Source organism: Rhamphochromis longiceps, linkage group LG3 (assembly GCF_057381845.1).
Source record: "Rhamphochromis longiceps isolate RC_006_pf linkage group LG3, R_longiceps_female_GT1.1, whole genome shotgun sequence".
Lineage (NCBI taxonomy): Eukaryota > Metazoa > Chordata > Actinopteri > Cichliformes > Cichlidae > Rhamphochromis > Rhamphochromis longiceps.
In genome coordinates, this window is record NC_140559.1 from 14,040,600 (window position 1) to 14,057,704 (window position 17,105).

General features: G+C 42.4%; 2 protein-coding genes and 1 long non-coding RNA gene across 9 annotated transcripts in view; 2 read left to right on the forward strand and 1 right to left on the reverse strand.

Moving 5' to 3' along the window:
• LOC146673017 (uncharacterized) overlaps nt 1–17,105 on the reverse strand; it is a 406,340-nt gene that overhangs the window by 21,657 nt on the left and 367,578 nt on the right. The gene's annotated exons all lie outside the window — the stretch shown is intronic.
• The window catches only part of LOC146673018 (ribonuclease inhibitor-like), a 48,538-nt gene that overhangs the window by 18,285 nt on the left and 13,148 nt on the right, over nt 1–17,105 (forward strand). For 3 of the 6 annotated variants that reach the window (XM_085401490.1, XM_085401488.1, XM_085401489.1), the window contains 7 exons: nt 2,159–2,332; nt 8,303–8,479; nt 10,875–11,051; nt 11,818–11,994; nt 12,903–13,079; nt 13,833–14,009; nt 16,449–16,625. In XM_085401490.1, coding sequence (XP_085257616.1) covers nt 2,159–2,332; nt 8,303–8,479; nt 10,875–11,051; nt 11,818–11,994; nt 12,903–13,079; nt 13,833–14,009; nt 16,449–16,625 — 1,236 coding nt within the window. The remainder of the gene's footprint in view (nt 1–2,158; nt 2,333–8,302; nt 8,480–10,874; nt 11,052–11,817; nt 11,995–12,902; nt 13,080–13,832; nt 14,010–16,448; nt 16,626–17,105) is intronic. The other 3 variants (XM_085401492.1, XM_085401491.1, XM_085401493.1) reach the window with 3 other exon arrangements.
• LOC146673019 (uncharacterized) overlaps nt 1–17,105 on the forward strand; it is a 54,200-nt gene that overhangs the window by 16,425 nt on the left and 20,670 nt on the right. The window lies entirely within an intron of this gene.

The window sequence follows — 17,105 nt, forward strand, 5'->3', positions numbered from 1 at the left end:
ATGATCAGACAGGAGAGGGTTTTCAGGAAACGCTGTTAAATGTTCAGTTTCTATGCCATATGTTAAAACAAGATCTAGAGTGTGATTAAAGTGGTGGGTGGGTTCTTTTACATTTTGAGAGAAACCAATTGAGTCTAATAACAGATTAAATGCCATGTTGAGGCTGTCATTTTTAGCATCTGCATGGATGTTAAAATCACCCACAATAATTATTTTATCTGAGCTCAGAACTAAATCAGATAAAAAGTCTGAGAAATCAGACAGAAACTCTGTGTAAGGCCCAGGTGGACGATAGATGATAACAAGTAAGACTGGTTTCTGAGTTTCACAGCTGGGGTGGACAATGTTAAGCATCAGGCTTTCAAATGAATTAAAAGTCTGTCTTGGTCTTTCTTTAATTAATAATTAATTAATTTAATTAATAGTGGTGTGAGCAGAATCATCTGCAGCTCAACGTGGCAAAGACCAAGGAACTGATCGTGGACTTCAGGAAGACCAGGAAACACTTGACCCCTGTTTCAATCCAGGGGGTCAGTGTTGACATTGTGGAGGACTATAAATACCTTGGAGTTCACATTGACAATAAACTGGACTGGGCTAAAAACACCACAGCACTTTACAGGAAGGGCCAGAGTCGTCTCTATTTCTTGAGGCGACTGAGGTCCTTCAACATCTGCCTGTCTGTTGTGGCCAGTGCGATCCTCTATGCTGTTGCATGCTGGGGGAGCAGGCTGAGGGTCGCAGATGCCAACAGACTTAATAAACTAATCCGTAAGGCCAGCAATGTTGTGGGGATGGAGCTGGACTCCCTCAAGGTGGTGTCGGAGAGGCGGATGCTGTCCAAGATAAAGACAATGTTGGATAACACCTCCCACCCACTCCATGACATGCTGGTCAGTCACAGGAGCTCGTTCAGTGAGAGACCGAGATTACCTAAAAGCACCACTGAACGACACAGGAAATCTTTCCTGCCTGTGGCCATCTCCCTGTACAACGCATCCACTTAACACACTGTTTGCTGCTACAACTACACATGTTTCTTTTCCAACTATTTATTTATGAGTGACTTATGTATGTATATATATATGTATATATTGTACTATTCTTAGTTAGCGTATTGTCTGTCTTGTCTTAATGTTGGTTTAAAATGGAGCACTGTAACAAAAATAATTTCCCCCAGGGATCAATAAAGTATTCTGATTCTGATTCTGATTAATAGTCTGGTGTGAAAAATTGCTGCCACACCACCCCCTCGGCCTGTGCTTCGAGATTTCTGGTAGTTAGAATGACTTGCGGGGTGTTGATTCATTTAAACTAACATAATCATCGTCTTGATGCATTCTCAATCATCCAGGAAAATAAATCTCCAAAAGTTGATTCTGTTAATCTGGACGTAGCGTTTTCTGGGGGAATCGTTTCGTCACTCATCCAAGTGACTTCTTCAGTCTGGAGTGGTTTCAAGTGACTGAAGAAGTCACTTGGATGAGTGACGAAACTTTTCTCCCAGAAAACGCTACGTCCAGATTAACAGAATCAACTTTTGGAGTAACATAATCATCCTGCTGCAACCAGGTTTCTGTAAGGCAGAGTAAATCAATTTGTTGATCAATTATTAGTGAGTGGATCATATTCTGACTTTAGACTATAATCATTAGAAAATGGTGCACTTCTACAAGTTCTAAACATCCCAGAGGAACCGTGGGACATGCTAAGCAATAATATGATGGAGTTTCTTTGTAACAACTTGGTTTTGTGATTTAATCCAACAGGTTCCAAAATCCTTCTGGAAATTTCCTCACTGGTGTTGATGCTCTTGTACCATTTCTCTGTCATCCTCGCTCCTTCTTTGCACTCAGTCTTTTGTGCATCATAAACACTCACATGTGGAAAACCAAACTTTTATTGAACAGAAGATGATCAATAGCGACGCTGTCTTAAAAATACTCTTTCTAGAAATGCACAACTTTAATTTGAACATTTATTTCTGTTATTGTGGGTTTTTTTAAGCTGCTTTCTGTTGGCTTTAGCTGTTTGGAGATTCCATTTTTGAAACTTCTACACTCTGAACTTTCTTCAGCTCTGAATAGATTATGAAACACTGAATGATTTCAAGCACACACTTTGTCTAATAAACCTACATCTTTTATTCTTTATACAGGTTGAGCATCTGTGGTTTGTCAGAGATGAGCTGTGATTATCTGGCAGCAGCGCTCAAGTCCAACCCCTCCCATCTGAGAGAGCTGGACCTGAGCGTGAACAACCTGCAGGATTCAGAAGTGAAGCAGCTGTGTGGTTTTCTGGAGAGTCCAGGATGTGGACTTGAAATTCTGAGGTCAGTCACCATGTTTTAGTTGTGCTGAGATGAATATGATGAGGAAGTTGTGCTGACACTAAACTGCAGACATAAGGCTGATATTACCGTATTTTCACGACCATAAGACGCATTGTGCTAAAAGGCGCAGTCTCAGTTATGTGTGCCATTACTGTATTTAACACACACATAAGGCGCACTGGATCATAGGGCGCATACAAGTACCGTATGCGTATTTAAAAGTAAAGCGGGAGCAAACCTGAGTTCGGTACCTTACTCACATTTTTATTACCAGTAATCGTCATCATCAACATAACACAAGCATACAAGTGTGCGTATTTAAAAATAAAGCAGGAGCAAAACAAAGTTTGGTACTCACATTTTTATCATCAATCAAACCCATCGAAGTCCTCATCCTCTGTGTCTGAATTGAACAGCTGCGCTGAATCTCCATCAAACATGCCAGGTTCACTTTCTTCACTGTCAGAGTCACTTTCCGTGCCGTGCGGCTCCTCGGAAACGATGCCGGCTTTTGCGAAAGCTCGAACAACAGTGCCAGCAGCCATGTTAGCCCAAGCATCTACAATCCATTGGCAAATTGTGGCGTAACTCGCCCGGCGCTGCCTTCCACTCTTGGTGAAACTGTGGTCTCCATCGGTCATCCATCGCTGGATGTGTTTGTCGCCGATGTGTTTGCTGCAGTAGGAGCGGAAGATGGCCAGCTTTTCCTTATAATCCGCTGGAAGTTGCTGCGCTACCGTAGTCCTGGTCCGGATGGAAAAATGGCACCGTTTCATAAAAAGTGAAAGTGAAACTGCTTTTAGCCGAATGGTGACCGTCGAAACGCTTCTCCCTTTAGCGTTCTCATGGTGTTCTCTACTACGTCCTCATTACAACACACAGGGCGGGCTGCGCTATAGGGCGCGCCGTACTTTTTGAAGAAAATCTAAGACTTTTAAGTGCGCCTTATGGTTGTGAAAATACGGTATACTGATCCACACTGAGGATCTTCATAGTATAGTCTGTTTTCTTCTTCTCGGGTTTAATGTTTTAACTGTAATAATTTTCACCTTTGAAACAGTGATACTGAATGTATGGCTGGCGGCTCATACGTGTCCCTCCACAGGGTGCTGAGCGGCCTGCCGCCCTTTCCTAATTCAAAGAGAGGGGACCCTGATTAATCCACAGCTGTCATTCCTAACCAATGGCAAAAGAGTGTTCCTATCTTTGTTTTCCTGTTTTTCTTGTTCTTTTTTGTTTAAAATCAACAGAAGAAATTGCACAAACTTTTCATACGTGAAAGAGCTGTTAGGTCTAAAGTCACAGACCTCGCTGTCTCAGAGACCAATTCTTGTAAACAGAGCAAAACCACAGTGCTTTTATCTTTTACTTGTCACAAGGAAATCCCGGCCAGGATCTCTGAGAGAGTCATTCACTCCTCACCTAAGCTCACCCAACTCCAAACCTCAATCCCCTTATGGCTCCTTTTATTTGAGTGAAAACGGTTATACATTCAAGGCAAGCATATGTGAGCAACTTCAGCGTCTGTGTGTGTGTTTTTCCTGACACCATATATGGCATGACCTTTCACAAGATCTCCAGTCGCTCCATATAGGGCAACCTTTTAACAAATCAACATGTGCACTAAGCATGTAAAAAGAAGAGGTGAGCAGTCTTGCACCTTCGAAGAACAAAACCTTGTGGTTTCTAAATGTGCAATGGAAAACTATAGCAACGAGGCTGCTTGCATCTCATATATGTACAGAAGCTACGACCTAATAAGGAAAAAACATTTTATCAACAGAAATGCAAGCAATGGTCATGTGACTTTGCACAAATACCAATCTTAAAATAATCAACTCTAACAAGAGCTACGAGTTACAGTAAGGAACATGGGGTGACCGTGGCTCACGGGGTTGGGAAGCGTATCTGTAACCGGAAGGTCGCCGGTTCGATCCCCGGGCTCTCTGTCCTGGTCGTTGTGTCCTTGGCAGTTTACCCTACTGCCTACTGGGCCGATGGCGCGATATGGCAGCCTCGTTTCTGTCAGTCTGCCCCAGGGCAGCTGTGGCTACAACTGTAGCTTGCCTCCACCAGTGTGTGAATGCGAGAGTGAATGAATAGTGGCATTGTAAAGCGCTTTGGGTGCCTTTAAAAGCGCTATATAAATCCAATCCATTATTATTATTAAAATAATCAACTCTAACAAGAGCTACAAGTTACAGTAAGGAACTACAGACTGCTTTGGAGGCACCATCAGTGACTAGGGATGGGTACCGGTATCCGGTGCCATCATGGCACCGGTTCTGACATAAACGGTAGTAACCAGACCGAAAAGCAGCGCACATTTCGGTGCTTTATTTCGGTGCTTTCTTTCCTGTGATGTCATATACTTTGGATTCCAGCCAATCATTTTACCTTTGCAAGCGTAGTAGGCGGGCCCAGGTATGTACATTCTTTTAGAGCAGAGCTACAGATTAAGAACGCTCAAGGCGAAGCGGTCAAAAGTCTGGCTGTACTTCACAGCAAAAGATCCAAACTCAGCAGCCTGCAACAAGTGCTTTAAGGTGATACTGTGCAAAGGAGGTAACACCTCGAATCTGATGAAACACCTGGTGACGCATATCGGTTTTTTTTAAAGCCAAGAAATGCACCATATTTGATAGCTTGCTGCGAGACCTCACACCGGCACATCTACTGCAGGTGTGGTGCCTGTTATCGGTCCCAGAGTTAGCAACATCCCCCAAAAACCCAAAGAGTAGAGTCCTGGCCCCTAGCCCTGCCAGTGTAGCAGAAATGATGACAGATGATGATGCAGCAACAGCTGTTCTTCTCTGCGTGAGTAGCTTAATGTTGTTCGTGTGTAATTTACGTTGAGTAGGCTAACCACGTTATTACATTAATGCATGTAAGGTGAACTAGCAAACACTGTCGTAGTTACATGCAGCTGTCTTCTTGTTTGATGGCAGATACTCCCTTCACCCTGGCCAAAAAAGCTAAAATGACCAAAGAAAAAGTGGGAAACAGCTAAATATGAGAGGTTTTTGGATAAAGTTTCTGTTTTTTTCATTGATTAAGCACTGCTTCCAGCCAAGAGTGATACCATATATGCCCCATAGCTGCAGAAAAGGCTAACATTGTTTTCTTTTTACAAAAAAAACAGCTAAACATGAGAGGTTTTTGGACAAAGTTTGTGTTCTCCATTCTTTAAGCACCAGTTCGAGCACCGTTTAAGTACCGGCACCATTTCAGAAGTACCGGTTTGGTACTGGTATTGGATAAAACCTAAACGATACCCATCCCTATCAGTGACCCCCTCTACTAGATCTCGTCCACAGTAGAAACGTCTCAGTTGGTACAAGAGGAAACAGAAGAGGGGTAATGACGAATGCATGTGGAGTCAGCTAGCAGCTAATTCACAGAAACCTGCTATTCACACCATCGTACTGTCCTCCGAGCGCTCCCTGGACAACAAGCTGGATCATGTAGACTAACAGTGGCTTGCAAAATTATTCGGCCCCCTTGACCAGCTAATATGCTTTAGAGCAAACAGATCTCTCGCCAAAAGAGGTAAGACTAGCAGAGGAGGACTCTGTGTTTACATCCACAATGCTTGGTGTAGTGATGCTGTTGTGGCCTGAAAACACTGTTCACCTCTGCTGGAGCTTATGATCATCAAGTACAGACCATTTTACCTCCAGAGGGAATTTTCAGCCATGCTGTTTGTTGCTGTCTACATCCCTCCCTGCTCCAATATCAACAACAGAAGTGAGGCACTAAATGAATTGTATCAGCATGTCAGTGAGCAGCAGACAGCCCACACAGATGCTTTTCTCATCCTAGCGGGTGTTTTCAATCATGCAGACCCAAAGACTGTGTTTCCCAAACTGCATGAACACATTAAGTTTCCTACATGAGGAAACAACATGTTTTCACCACCCAGAGAGGAGATTACAAAGCACCCTGCCCCCAACCTTGTTGCCTCTGATCACATCACTGTTATGCTAATACCAGGCCCATGGTCAAAGTCACCACACCAGTTTGTAAGCAGGTACGTGTATGCCCAGAATGGTCCTCAGAGGCACTGCAAGAGTGTTTTTGGCCACAGATGAGCAGATCTTTAAACAGGCCATCGCACATGACAACAACTTAGACCTTAGAAATATACAGAAACTGTCATTGCCTACATTTCAAAATGCACGGATGGTGTCTCAGAGAACAGGGCTATCACTGTCAGGGCCAATCAGAAACCATGGCTCACAGGTGAGGTCTACAGGCTTCTGAGGGTGAGAAATGTGGCCTTCAGAGCCAGGGATGAGGTGACTACAAGCCTGCACCGCAGACCGCCGTCAGTTCCACCTCTTTACCAAATGAGCTGAAGTAATTCTTTGCTCGCTTTGAGGCACAGAATTACACCCCCACACAGAAGACTTCCACACACCCCCAATGAACAGGTGGTGACACTATCCTCAGATAGTGCGTAGGTAGGATCACACATGAAGCTTCAGGTGCTATCAACATCCCTGTATGAGCGCTGAGGGACTGATCTGTGAAACTCAGATGTATTCACTGACATATTTAATGCATCACTGAGCCAGGCTGTCGTTCCCACATGTCTCAAAGCCTCCACCATCATTCCCGTACCAAAGAAGTCGTCTCCCTCCTGCTTCAACGACTACTGGTTGCACTCACCTCAATCATTATGAAGTGCTTTGAATGGGTAGTCATGCATCAAATCAAGACATCTCTTCCCCCCAACCTTGATCCATTTCAGTTCCCATACCAGTCAAACCGCTTGTCTGATGATGCAATTTCAACTGCCCTTCACTCAGCCCTCACACATCTGGACACTAGAGACTTATACTTTAGAATGCTGTTCATAGACTTCATTTCAGCATTTAACACAATCATTCCCCAGCAACTCATTCACAAACTGGATCTGCTGGGGATCAGTGTAATTGGTGGCTAGATTTCCTGACAGGAGGACAGCAGACAGTATGGGTCGGCAGCAACATCTCCAGCATAAGAACACTGAATACAGGGGCTCCCCAAGGATACCTATTGATTCCTCTTCTCTTCCCTCTGCTGACCCATGACTGCACACCATGACACAGTTCCAACCTCTTCATCAAGTTTGTAGATGACACAACTGTGGTAGGTCACATCAGCGACAACGATGAGACCGACTACAGGAGTGAAGTTAACCATCTGGCTGAGTTTTGCAGCAACAACAAGCTGTCCCTGAATGTGGAGAAGACTAAGGAAATCATCATAAACTTTGAAACATCAGGGTTATCCTGCTGATCAAAGTCCAACACTGAGTTTGTAAAAACATGTTTGTGAGTCATGTTGTTCGGTTTATGAGGAAAATGATTCGATAACTGCTTATACACAACATTTCATCATCTTTCCTCATAACCCTCTTTTGTCTGACCATTTGAATCACATTTGAATTTCCAATAAAAGACTCCACAGAGTTTGGTGAAAATAATGACAGTAGATGTTTGTGTGAAAGTGCTGGAAGCAAATTGGTGTGTGATGTTCTTTCAGTGTGCGCTTTGTAGACGCCCCCCTGCGCACTGGTCTCACAGCCAGCTGCACATAGAGACCAGGGTTGAAGATGACTTGTTGAAATGAAAATGAGCTCGTAGTTTGTCCGCTTTAATAATGTGACTGGAAATAAAGTGTTTTTGAACTTGTAATATGTCCGTTTCTTTTCAACTTCGCCTTTAAAAGTGAAGCCTGTGGTTACTTGAATGAGAAACATGACTTTTTCAAGTTTTTTTTTAATGTTTTTATGATAAATATACAATTTCAATTTGAAAAATTAAGTTTTTTCTTTTGTGTTTATTTGAAGCTGCTTCCTGTTGACTTCTGCTGTTTGGAGTTTCCATTTTCTAAACTTCTACATTCTGAACAGATTATGAAACACTGAATGATTTCAAGCACGCACTTTGTCTAATAAACCTCCATCTTTCATTCTTTATACAGATTTGAGGACTGTGGTTTGTCAGAGATGAGCTGTGATTATCTGGCAGCAGCGCTTAAGTCCAACCCCTCCCATCTGAGAGTGCTGGACCTGAGTGACAACGACCAGCTGCAGGATTCAGGAGTGAAGCAGCTGTGTGGTTTTCTGGAGAGTCCAGGATGTGTACTTGAAACTCTGAAGTCAGTAACCATGTTTTAGTTGTGCTGAGATGAATATGATGTGAAAGTTGTGCTGACACTAAACTGCAGACATAAGGCTGATATTATACTGATCCACTCTAAGGATGTTCATGGTGAAGTTTGTTTTCTTCTCTGGTTTAGTCTATTGACTGTAGCAGAACAATCTTCACATTTCAAAAAGTGATATTCAACGTATGGCCCGTGGCCCACACGTGGCCCTCACAGGTCAAAGGTCACGGCTCATGGCAATCTGTGAAACAGAAACAGTGTGGAGTTGGTACCTGTTGATTCCTGAGCTTTGATAGTCAAAGGAGCTTGCAAAGAAAAGCGTCTGGACTTCTTTAAGTTACTTGAAGACGTTTCACCTCTCATCCGAGAAGCTTCTTCAGTTCTAAGGTCAAATGGTGGAGAGTCCCAGATATAAACCTAGTGGGAGTAACCCCCCACAGAGGGACAAAAGGACCCCCTGATGATCCTCTAATCGCCTGAGCCAAGCTGTCGCAGTCATGCAGTCAGTAGACTACTCTGCTTGTGCTGTTGTTGGTAAAGATGAAGTGAAAGCGAGCATTAAAACAATGAAAAGTGTCCACTGCAGCCTCTGAGTTTCTCATGCTCTTCTTCTTTTATCCTCCATGTTTGTGCTGAATGCTGCTGTCACTCTCTTCCCTGTTCCCGCCCACTTTCCAACCAATCAGCATTGGCGCATGCACAGCATCGTCCACACTGAGCTTTGTTGTGACTGCTTGCACTCGTATGCAGAACATTCCCAGTACAATAACCAGCTGTGCATGAAGCTAACACCACCACGAGCAGCTGCTCAGTGGAATTGGAGGAGAAATGTCTCCAGCTTCTCACAGGCACTATACAGAATGTGGATCTCCACAAAGACTGTGGAGAGCTCGTCCCACACTCTAAATCCACACTTGTCTGCACAAAACTTCTCACATGTTCCACTCACAAGTGTTTTCTAAGTGAAGATCCCAGGTTCAGGTCCAGCTTGTTTATCAGAAGCTGCAGTAGATTAGTGATCCATCCTCACAAAGCAACAAAGACGCCAGATATGGAAACACAGCATCATACAACACAACGAAGAGATCCAAAGCATTTTCTCTGCATTTCTGTGGCTGATGCTGCTAGATCAAAGTTATTTGAAACCTTGTTGTTCTGAACTTAGGGACCAGAAGAGGAAACTGAAACTCCTTACAGAGAGTTCAGTGGAAGCAGCCAAGTGCTATAAGTGTCTGCTGTACAGTGATGCTGGTTCAGCTGTGGCTCAGCACAGTTTCATAGTGTGACTCAATAAAAGCAGCAGGACAAAAAAGCATGATGCTTTCATCAGCGTGGCATTAAGAACGTTTCTTGTGACATGAAAGATACTGTAGCTATTTCACTCAGAGGTTTACAGTTTCAGCTTCACACTTCGGCTCTTTTGAGTAGCTTTAGTGTAGAGCCTCCACCAAAGTCTCACTGTCGGCCTCCTAAGCTGGTAATTTTTTCGGTTTTGGACCTGGATGTTTCTTGTTCAGTTTTTTTGATTTCACAGAATGAAACTTGACATTTTTTTCATGTTTTATGATAAATGTATGACTTTAATGTGAAAAATTCAGTTTTTTCTCTTGTTGTGTTTGTTTCAAGATGCTTCCTGTTGACCTCAGCTGTTTGGAGTTTCCATTTTCTAAACTTATACATTCTGAACCTTCTTCAGCTCTGAACAGATTATGAAACTCTGAATGATTTCAAGCTCAGTTTGTCTAATAAATACAATTACAATTTTACTTATATAGCACATTTAAAAAACCACAGGTATGCCAAAGTGCTTCACAGAACGAGTTAAGAGCAATAATAAATACAAAACACAAAATACAAATAAAATATACTAACAGGCGGGTGACATAACTAACCAATAATACACCAGGCATAGTAGGCACAACACGAAAGGCTGAAAGTTAAAACATTATAAATATTAATAAAGCGAAAAAGATAACTTACAGTACACTAAAAATGCGGGCTCTAGGAGGCGGAGAAAGCAAGGCTAAACAAATACGTTTTTAATCGAGATTTAAAAGCTTGAATTGAATCAAATCCCCGAATAGCTAGAGGGAGGTCATTCCAGAGGTAGGGTGCGACAGTGGCGAATGCGCGGTCACCTCTGGTCTTGAGCCGAGATCTAGGTCGCACCAGGAGCATTTGGCTTGCTGATCTAAGCGCTCTCCCATGGGTATAAAAGCTGAGGAGATCTGCAAGATAGCTGGGCGCGGTGTTATTTATGATTTTAAAAGTGAGCAATAAGATTTTAAAATCAATATGAAATTTAATAGGGAGCCAGTGCATCATAATAATAATAATAATAATAATAATAATAATAATAAACTTCCATTTTTCATTCTTTATACAGATTGGACAGCTGTGGTTTGTCAGAGATGAGCTGTGATTATCTGGCAGCAGCGCTCAAGTCCAACCCCTCCCATCTAAGAGAGCTGGACCTGAGTGACAACGACAAGCTGCAGGATTCAGGAGTGAATCAGCTTTGTGGTTTTCTGGAGAGACCAGCATGTGGACTTGAAACTCTGAGGTCAGTCACCATGTTTTAGTTGTGCTGAGATGAATATGATGTAAAAATTGTGCTGACACTAAATATAGACATAAGGCTGATATTATACTGATCCACACTGAGGATGTTCATGGTAAAGTCTGTTGTAGAAGAATGTTCACATTTCAAACAGTGATACTCAACCTATGGTCTGCGCACACATGCAGACATGACAGATCACGTCTTAGTTACCTGGCTCTGCCGAATAGAGTCAACAGTGACATTAAGGTGATAGGTGATGATGATAGCCTTTATTTGTCAGTTGCAGTTGCCCACAACCGAGATGACAGACCTTTCCAACCGTACATGCAATACACAAACATCACATTGGGGAGACATCTTCTCCAAGATGTTATCAATATTGCAGAGCCATAAAGACATGCTACGCTTAACCCTTTAAGACCTACCATAGAACCAAGTCCCCCTAAGCTTATCTTCATATTTTTATATGCTGCAGTGCCATTTTTGGGAGCATTTCAAGTTGCTATACATGAATTCAACTGTTATAGCCCAAATTTTAATGCATTATGTATGTATTAAGTCCATAGTAACGACATTAATTGCAAAAAAGTTCAATAAACTAAAAAAAAATAATTTGAAAATCAATTTGTTTTTTTGTTTTTTTTTAACATATATTGCTAGTTAAATTTAATTTAAGACAAAACTGTAAATACAAAAAAGTTGCACAAGTTATTAGAAAAAGCACACACTTTGGGTAATAAACTTACATTTTTCATTCTTTATACAGATTGAGGAGCTGTGGTTTGTCAGAGATCAGCTGCGAGTATCTGGCAGCAGCACTAAAGTCCAACCCCTCCCATCTGAGAGAGCTGGACCTGTGTGACAATGACAAGCTGCAGGATTCAGGAGTGAAGCAACTGTGTGGTTTTCTGGAGAGTCCTGGATGTGGACTTGAAACTCTGAGGTCAGTCACCATGTTTTAGTTGTGCTGAGATGAATATAATGTGAAAGTTGTGCTGACAATAGACTGCAACCAAGTTCATAACAACTGAAGCGTGGCTCCATTCCTATACATATTCCATATCTTATAGTGAGGATTTTCCAGAAGAGCAAACATTGAACATGCCTCCAAACATGTAATGAGTCAGACTGAAATCATTTCTACAGAGAACAGTGTGAGTTCTCAGCAGGTCACGTCAATAAGAAGGACAAACAGTGCAGCAGGAATGACTAAACCCACTAACAGTCTGATATCCCCTGTTCCTGTTGGTCTACAGCATCATTATTAATACTGCTCCACCACCATGACTGCAGCTGACCAATGAGCTTCTGTGATTTCAAGTGATGCTCTGTGACTCAGACTGGAGAAATGCTAAACGATTTCTACAAAGTTTGCGTGCTCAGTATGAGATGTGTTTGGTAGCTCTGTGTGTGCACAGATGAACTCCACAGGACATCTCCTGAATGAAGAAACTGTGCTAGTTTGTCCAACAGCAGGAAATATTCAGAGAATATCTGTGAAGCAGAAGCTAAACATAATAATAGGAATACTTCAGCTTTTTGTGTAGCTTTAGTGTAGAGCCTTCACCACAGTCCCACTGACGGCCTCCTGAATTGGTAATATTTTTGGACTCTGATATTTCTTTTTCCATTTCACACAGTGGAAATGTACAACTTTAGTGTGAACATTTTTTCTCTTTTGTTGTGTTTGTTTGAAGCCTCTTCCTGTTGACCTCTGCTATTTGGAGTTTCCATTTTCTAAACTTCTATATTGTAAACCTTCTTCAGCTCTGAACAGATTATGGAACTGAAATGAATCATTTCAAGCACGCACTTTGTCTAATAAACCTCCATCTTTCATTCTTTATACAGATTGAGGACCTGTGGTTTGTCAGAGAAGAGCCTTCAATATCTGGCAGCAGCGCTGAAGTCCAACCCCTCCCATCTGAGAGAGCTGGACCTGAGTGACAACAACAATGTGCAGGATTCAGGAATGATGCAGCTGTGTGGTTTTCTGGAGAGACCAGCATGTGGACTTGAAACTCTGAAGTCAGTAACCATGTTTTAGTTGTGCTGAGATGAATATGATGTGAAAGTTGTGCTGACACTAAACTGCAGACATCAGGCTGATATAATACTGATCCACTCTAAGGATGTTCATGGGGAAGTTTGTTTTCTTCTCTGGTTTAGTCTATTGACTGTAGCAGAACAATCTTCACATTTCAAACAGTGATACTCAACGTATGGCCCGCGGCCCTCCACAGGGTGCCAACCGGCCTGCTGACCTTTCCTAATTCAGAGAGAGGGACCCTGATAAACTGTGTAACGTTCTTCTTCAAAGTTCTAAGTGTCAGACACAACAATGAATACTCAACAGCTGACTCTCTTTAGCAGGTCACGGCACTCAGCAATCTGTGAAACAGTGTCCAACAGTGCGGAAACATTTCAGAGAATATCTGTGAAGCAGAAGATAAACATAATAAGAAAAGCAAACTAATGATAAAACTCCTGCTCTGAGCCAACATTTAAACATCACTATCAGACAGTGAAGGCTTCGGAAGACTGCTCACCTCTCAGACGTGATTTCACAGGATAAAACTTGACAATTTTTCATGTTTTTATGATCGTTGTTCCTTTTCTTGTGTTTGAAGCTGCTTCCTGTTGGCTTCAGCTGTTTGGAGTTTCCATTTTCCTGACTTCTACATTCTGAACCTTCTTTGGCTCTCAACAGATTATGAAACACTGAATGATTTCAAGCACACACTTTGTCTAATAAACCTCCATCTTTCATTCTTTATACAGATTGAGGACCTGTGGTTTATCAGAGATGAGCTGTGATTATCTGGCAGCAGCACTAAAGTCCAACCCCTCCCATCTAAGAGAGCTCGACCTGAGTGACAACGACAAGCTGCAGGATTCAGGAGTGAAGCATCTGTGTGGTTTTCTGGAGAGTCCAGGATGTGGACTTGAAACTCTGAGGTCAGTCACCATGTTTTAGTTGTGCTGAGATGAATATGATGTGAAAGTTGTGCTGACAGTAAATTACAGACATAAGGCTGATATTATACTGGCAAAAGTATATACTGGAGGATCTTCATGGTAAAGGCTGTTTTCTTCTTCTCTGGTTTAGTCCATTGACTGTAGCAGAACAATGTTCATACAGGGAGTGCAGAATTATTAGGCAAATGAGTATTTTGTCCACATCATCCTCTTCATGCATGTTGTCTTACTCCAAGCTGTATTGGCTCGAAAGCCTACTACCAATTAAGCATATTAGGTGATGTGCATCTCTTTAATGAGAAGGGGTGTGGTCTAATGACATCAACACACTATATCAGGTGTGCATAATTATTAGGCAACGTCCTTTCCTTTGGCAAAATGGGTCAAAAGAAGGACTTGACAGGCTCAGAAAAGTCAAAAATAGTGAGATATCTTGCAGAGGGATGCAGCAGTCTCAAAATTGCAAAGCTTCTGAAGCGTGATCATCGAACAATCAAGCGTTTCATTCAAAATAGTCAACAGGGTCGCAAGAAGCGTGTGGAAAAACCAAGGCGCAAAATAACTGCCCATGAACTGAGAAAAGTCAAGCGTGCAGCTGCCAAGATGCCACTTGCCACCAGTTTGGCCATATTTCAGAGCTGCAACATCACTGGAGTGCCCAAAAGCACAAGGTGTGCAATACTCAGAGACATGGCCAAGGTAAGAAAGGCTGAAAGACGACCACCACTGAACAAGACACACAAGCTGAAACGTCAAGACTGGGCCAAGAAATATCTCAAGACTGGTTTTTCTAAGGTTTTATGGACTGATGAAATGAGAGTGAGTCTTGATGGGCCAGATGGATGGGCCCGTGGCTGGATTGGTAAAGGGCAGAGAGCTCCAGTCCGACTCAGACGCCAGCAAGGTGGAGGTGGAGTACTGGTTTGGGCTGGTATCATCAAAGATGAGCTTGTGGGGCCTTTTCGGGTTGAGGATGGAGTCAAGCTCAACTCCCAGTCCTACTGCCAGTTTCTGGAAGACACCTTCTTCAAGCAGTGGTACAGGAAGAAGTCTGCATCCTTCAAGAAAAACATGATTTTCATGCAGGACAATGCTCCATCACACGCGTCCAAGTACTCCACAGCGTGGCTGGCAAGAAAGGGTATAAAAGAAGAAAAACTAATGACATGGCCTCCTTGTTCACCTGATCTGAACCCCTTTGAGAACCTGTGGTCCATCATCAAATGTGAGATTTACAAGGAGGGAAAACAGTACACCTCTCTGAACAGTGTCTGGGAGGCTGTGGTTGCTGCTGCACGCAATGTTGATGGTGAACAGATCAAAACACTGACAGAATCCATGGATGGCAGGCTTTTGAGTGTCCTTGCAAAGAAAGGTGGCTATATTGGTCGCTGATTTGTTTTTGTTTTGTTTTTGAATGTCAGAAATGTATATTTGTGAATGTGGAGATGTTATATTGGTTTCACTGGTAAAAATAAATAATTGAAATGGGTATATATTTGTTTTTTGTTAAGTTGCCTAATCATTATGCACAGTAATAGTCACCTGCACACACAGATATCCCCCTAAAATAGCTAAAACTAAAAACAAACTAAAAACTACTTCCAAAAACATTCAGCTTTGATATTAATGAGTTTTTTGGGTTCATTGAGAACATGGTTTTTGTTCAATAATAAAATTCCTCAAAAATACAACTTTCCTAATAATTCTACACTCACTGTATTTCAAATAATGATATTCAATGAATGGCCCGCGCCTCATCCACGGTCTGCTTACCTTTCCTAATTCAGAGAGAGGAGAGCCTGACTAACTGTGTAGTTTTCTTGTTCACAGGTCTAAGTATCAGAAACAACGATGAATAATCCACAGCTGACTCTCTTTAGCAGGTCAAGTGAGCTCAGGCACCTCCGCCTGCACAGTCACAGTGTAACAGGTGTAGAGTAATAAATAAAGACTTTAACAGCAGGCAGGATTTCATAAGCTTATGTACAAACATGTAGGATGATGGTGGCAGGTATGGAAACGGGTCCATAAAGATTGAAGCGTGTCTTTATTCTTTTGCATATTCCATATCTTATAGTGAGATTTTCCAGAAGAGCAAACATTGAACATGCCTCCAAACATGTAATGAGTCAGACTGAAATCATTTCTACAGAGAACAGTGTGAGTTCTCAGCAGGTCACGTCAATAAGAAGGACAAACAGTGCAGCAGGAATGACTAAACCCACTAACAGTCTGATATCCCCTGTTCCTGTTGGTCTACAGCATAATACTGCTCCGCCACTATCACTGCAGCTGACCAATCACTTTCTGTGATTTCAAGTGATGCTCTGTCACTCAGACTGGAGAAGCAGAAGCTAAACAGAAGAAGAGCACACACTTTATCTAATAAACCTCCATCTTTCATTCTTTATACAGGTTGTGGAGCTGTGGTTTGTCAGACACGAGCTGTGCTTATCTGGCAGCAGCGCTCAAGTCCAACCCCACACATCTAAGAGAGCTGGACCTGAGTGAGAACAACAAGATGGAGGATTCAGGAGTGAAGCAGCTGTGTGGTTTTCTAGAGAGTCCAGGATGTGGACTTGAAACTCTGGGGTCAGTCACCATGTTTTATTTGTGCTGAGATGAACATTTAATTAAAATTTTATTTATATAGCGCCAAATCACAACAGCAGTCGCCTCAAGGCACTTTATATTGTACAGCATATCCTATTATAATAGATACAGAGAAAAACCCAACAATCATATGACCCCCTATGAGCAAGTACTTTGGTGACAGTGGGAAGGAAAAACTCCGGCAGAACCAGGCTCAGGGAGGGGCGGCCACCTGCTGCAACCGATTGGGTGAGAGAAGGAAGACAGGATAAAGATAAAGACATATTGTGGAAGAGAGACAGATATGAATAACAGATATGATTCAATGCAGAGAGGTCTATTAACACATCATCAGCGCATCATAGGAATCCACCGGCAGCCTATGTCTATTGCAACATAACTAGGGGAGGATTCAGGGTCACCAGGTCCAGCCCTAACTATATGATTTAACAAAAAGGAAAGTTTTAATCCTAATCTTAA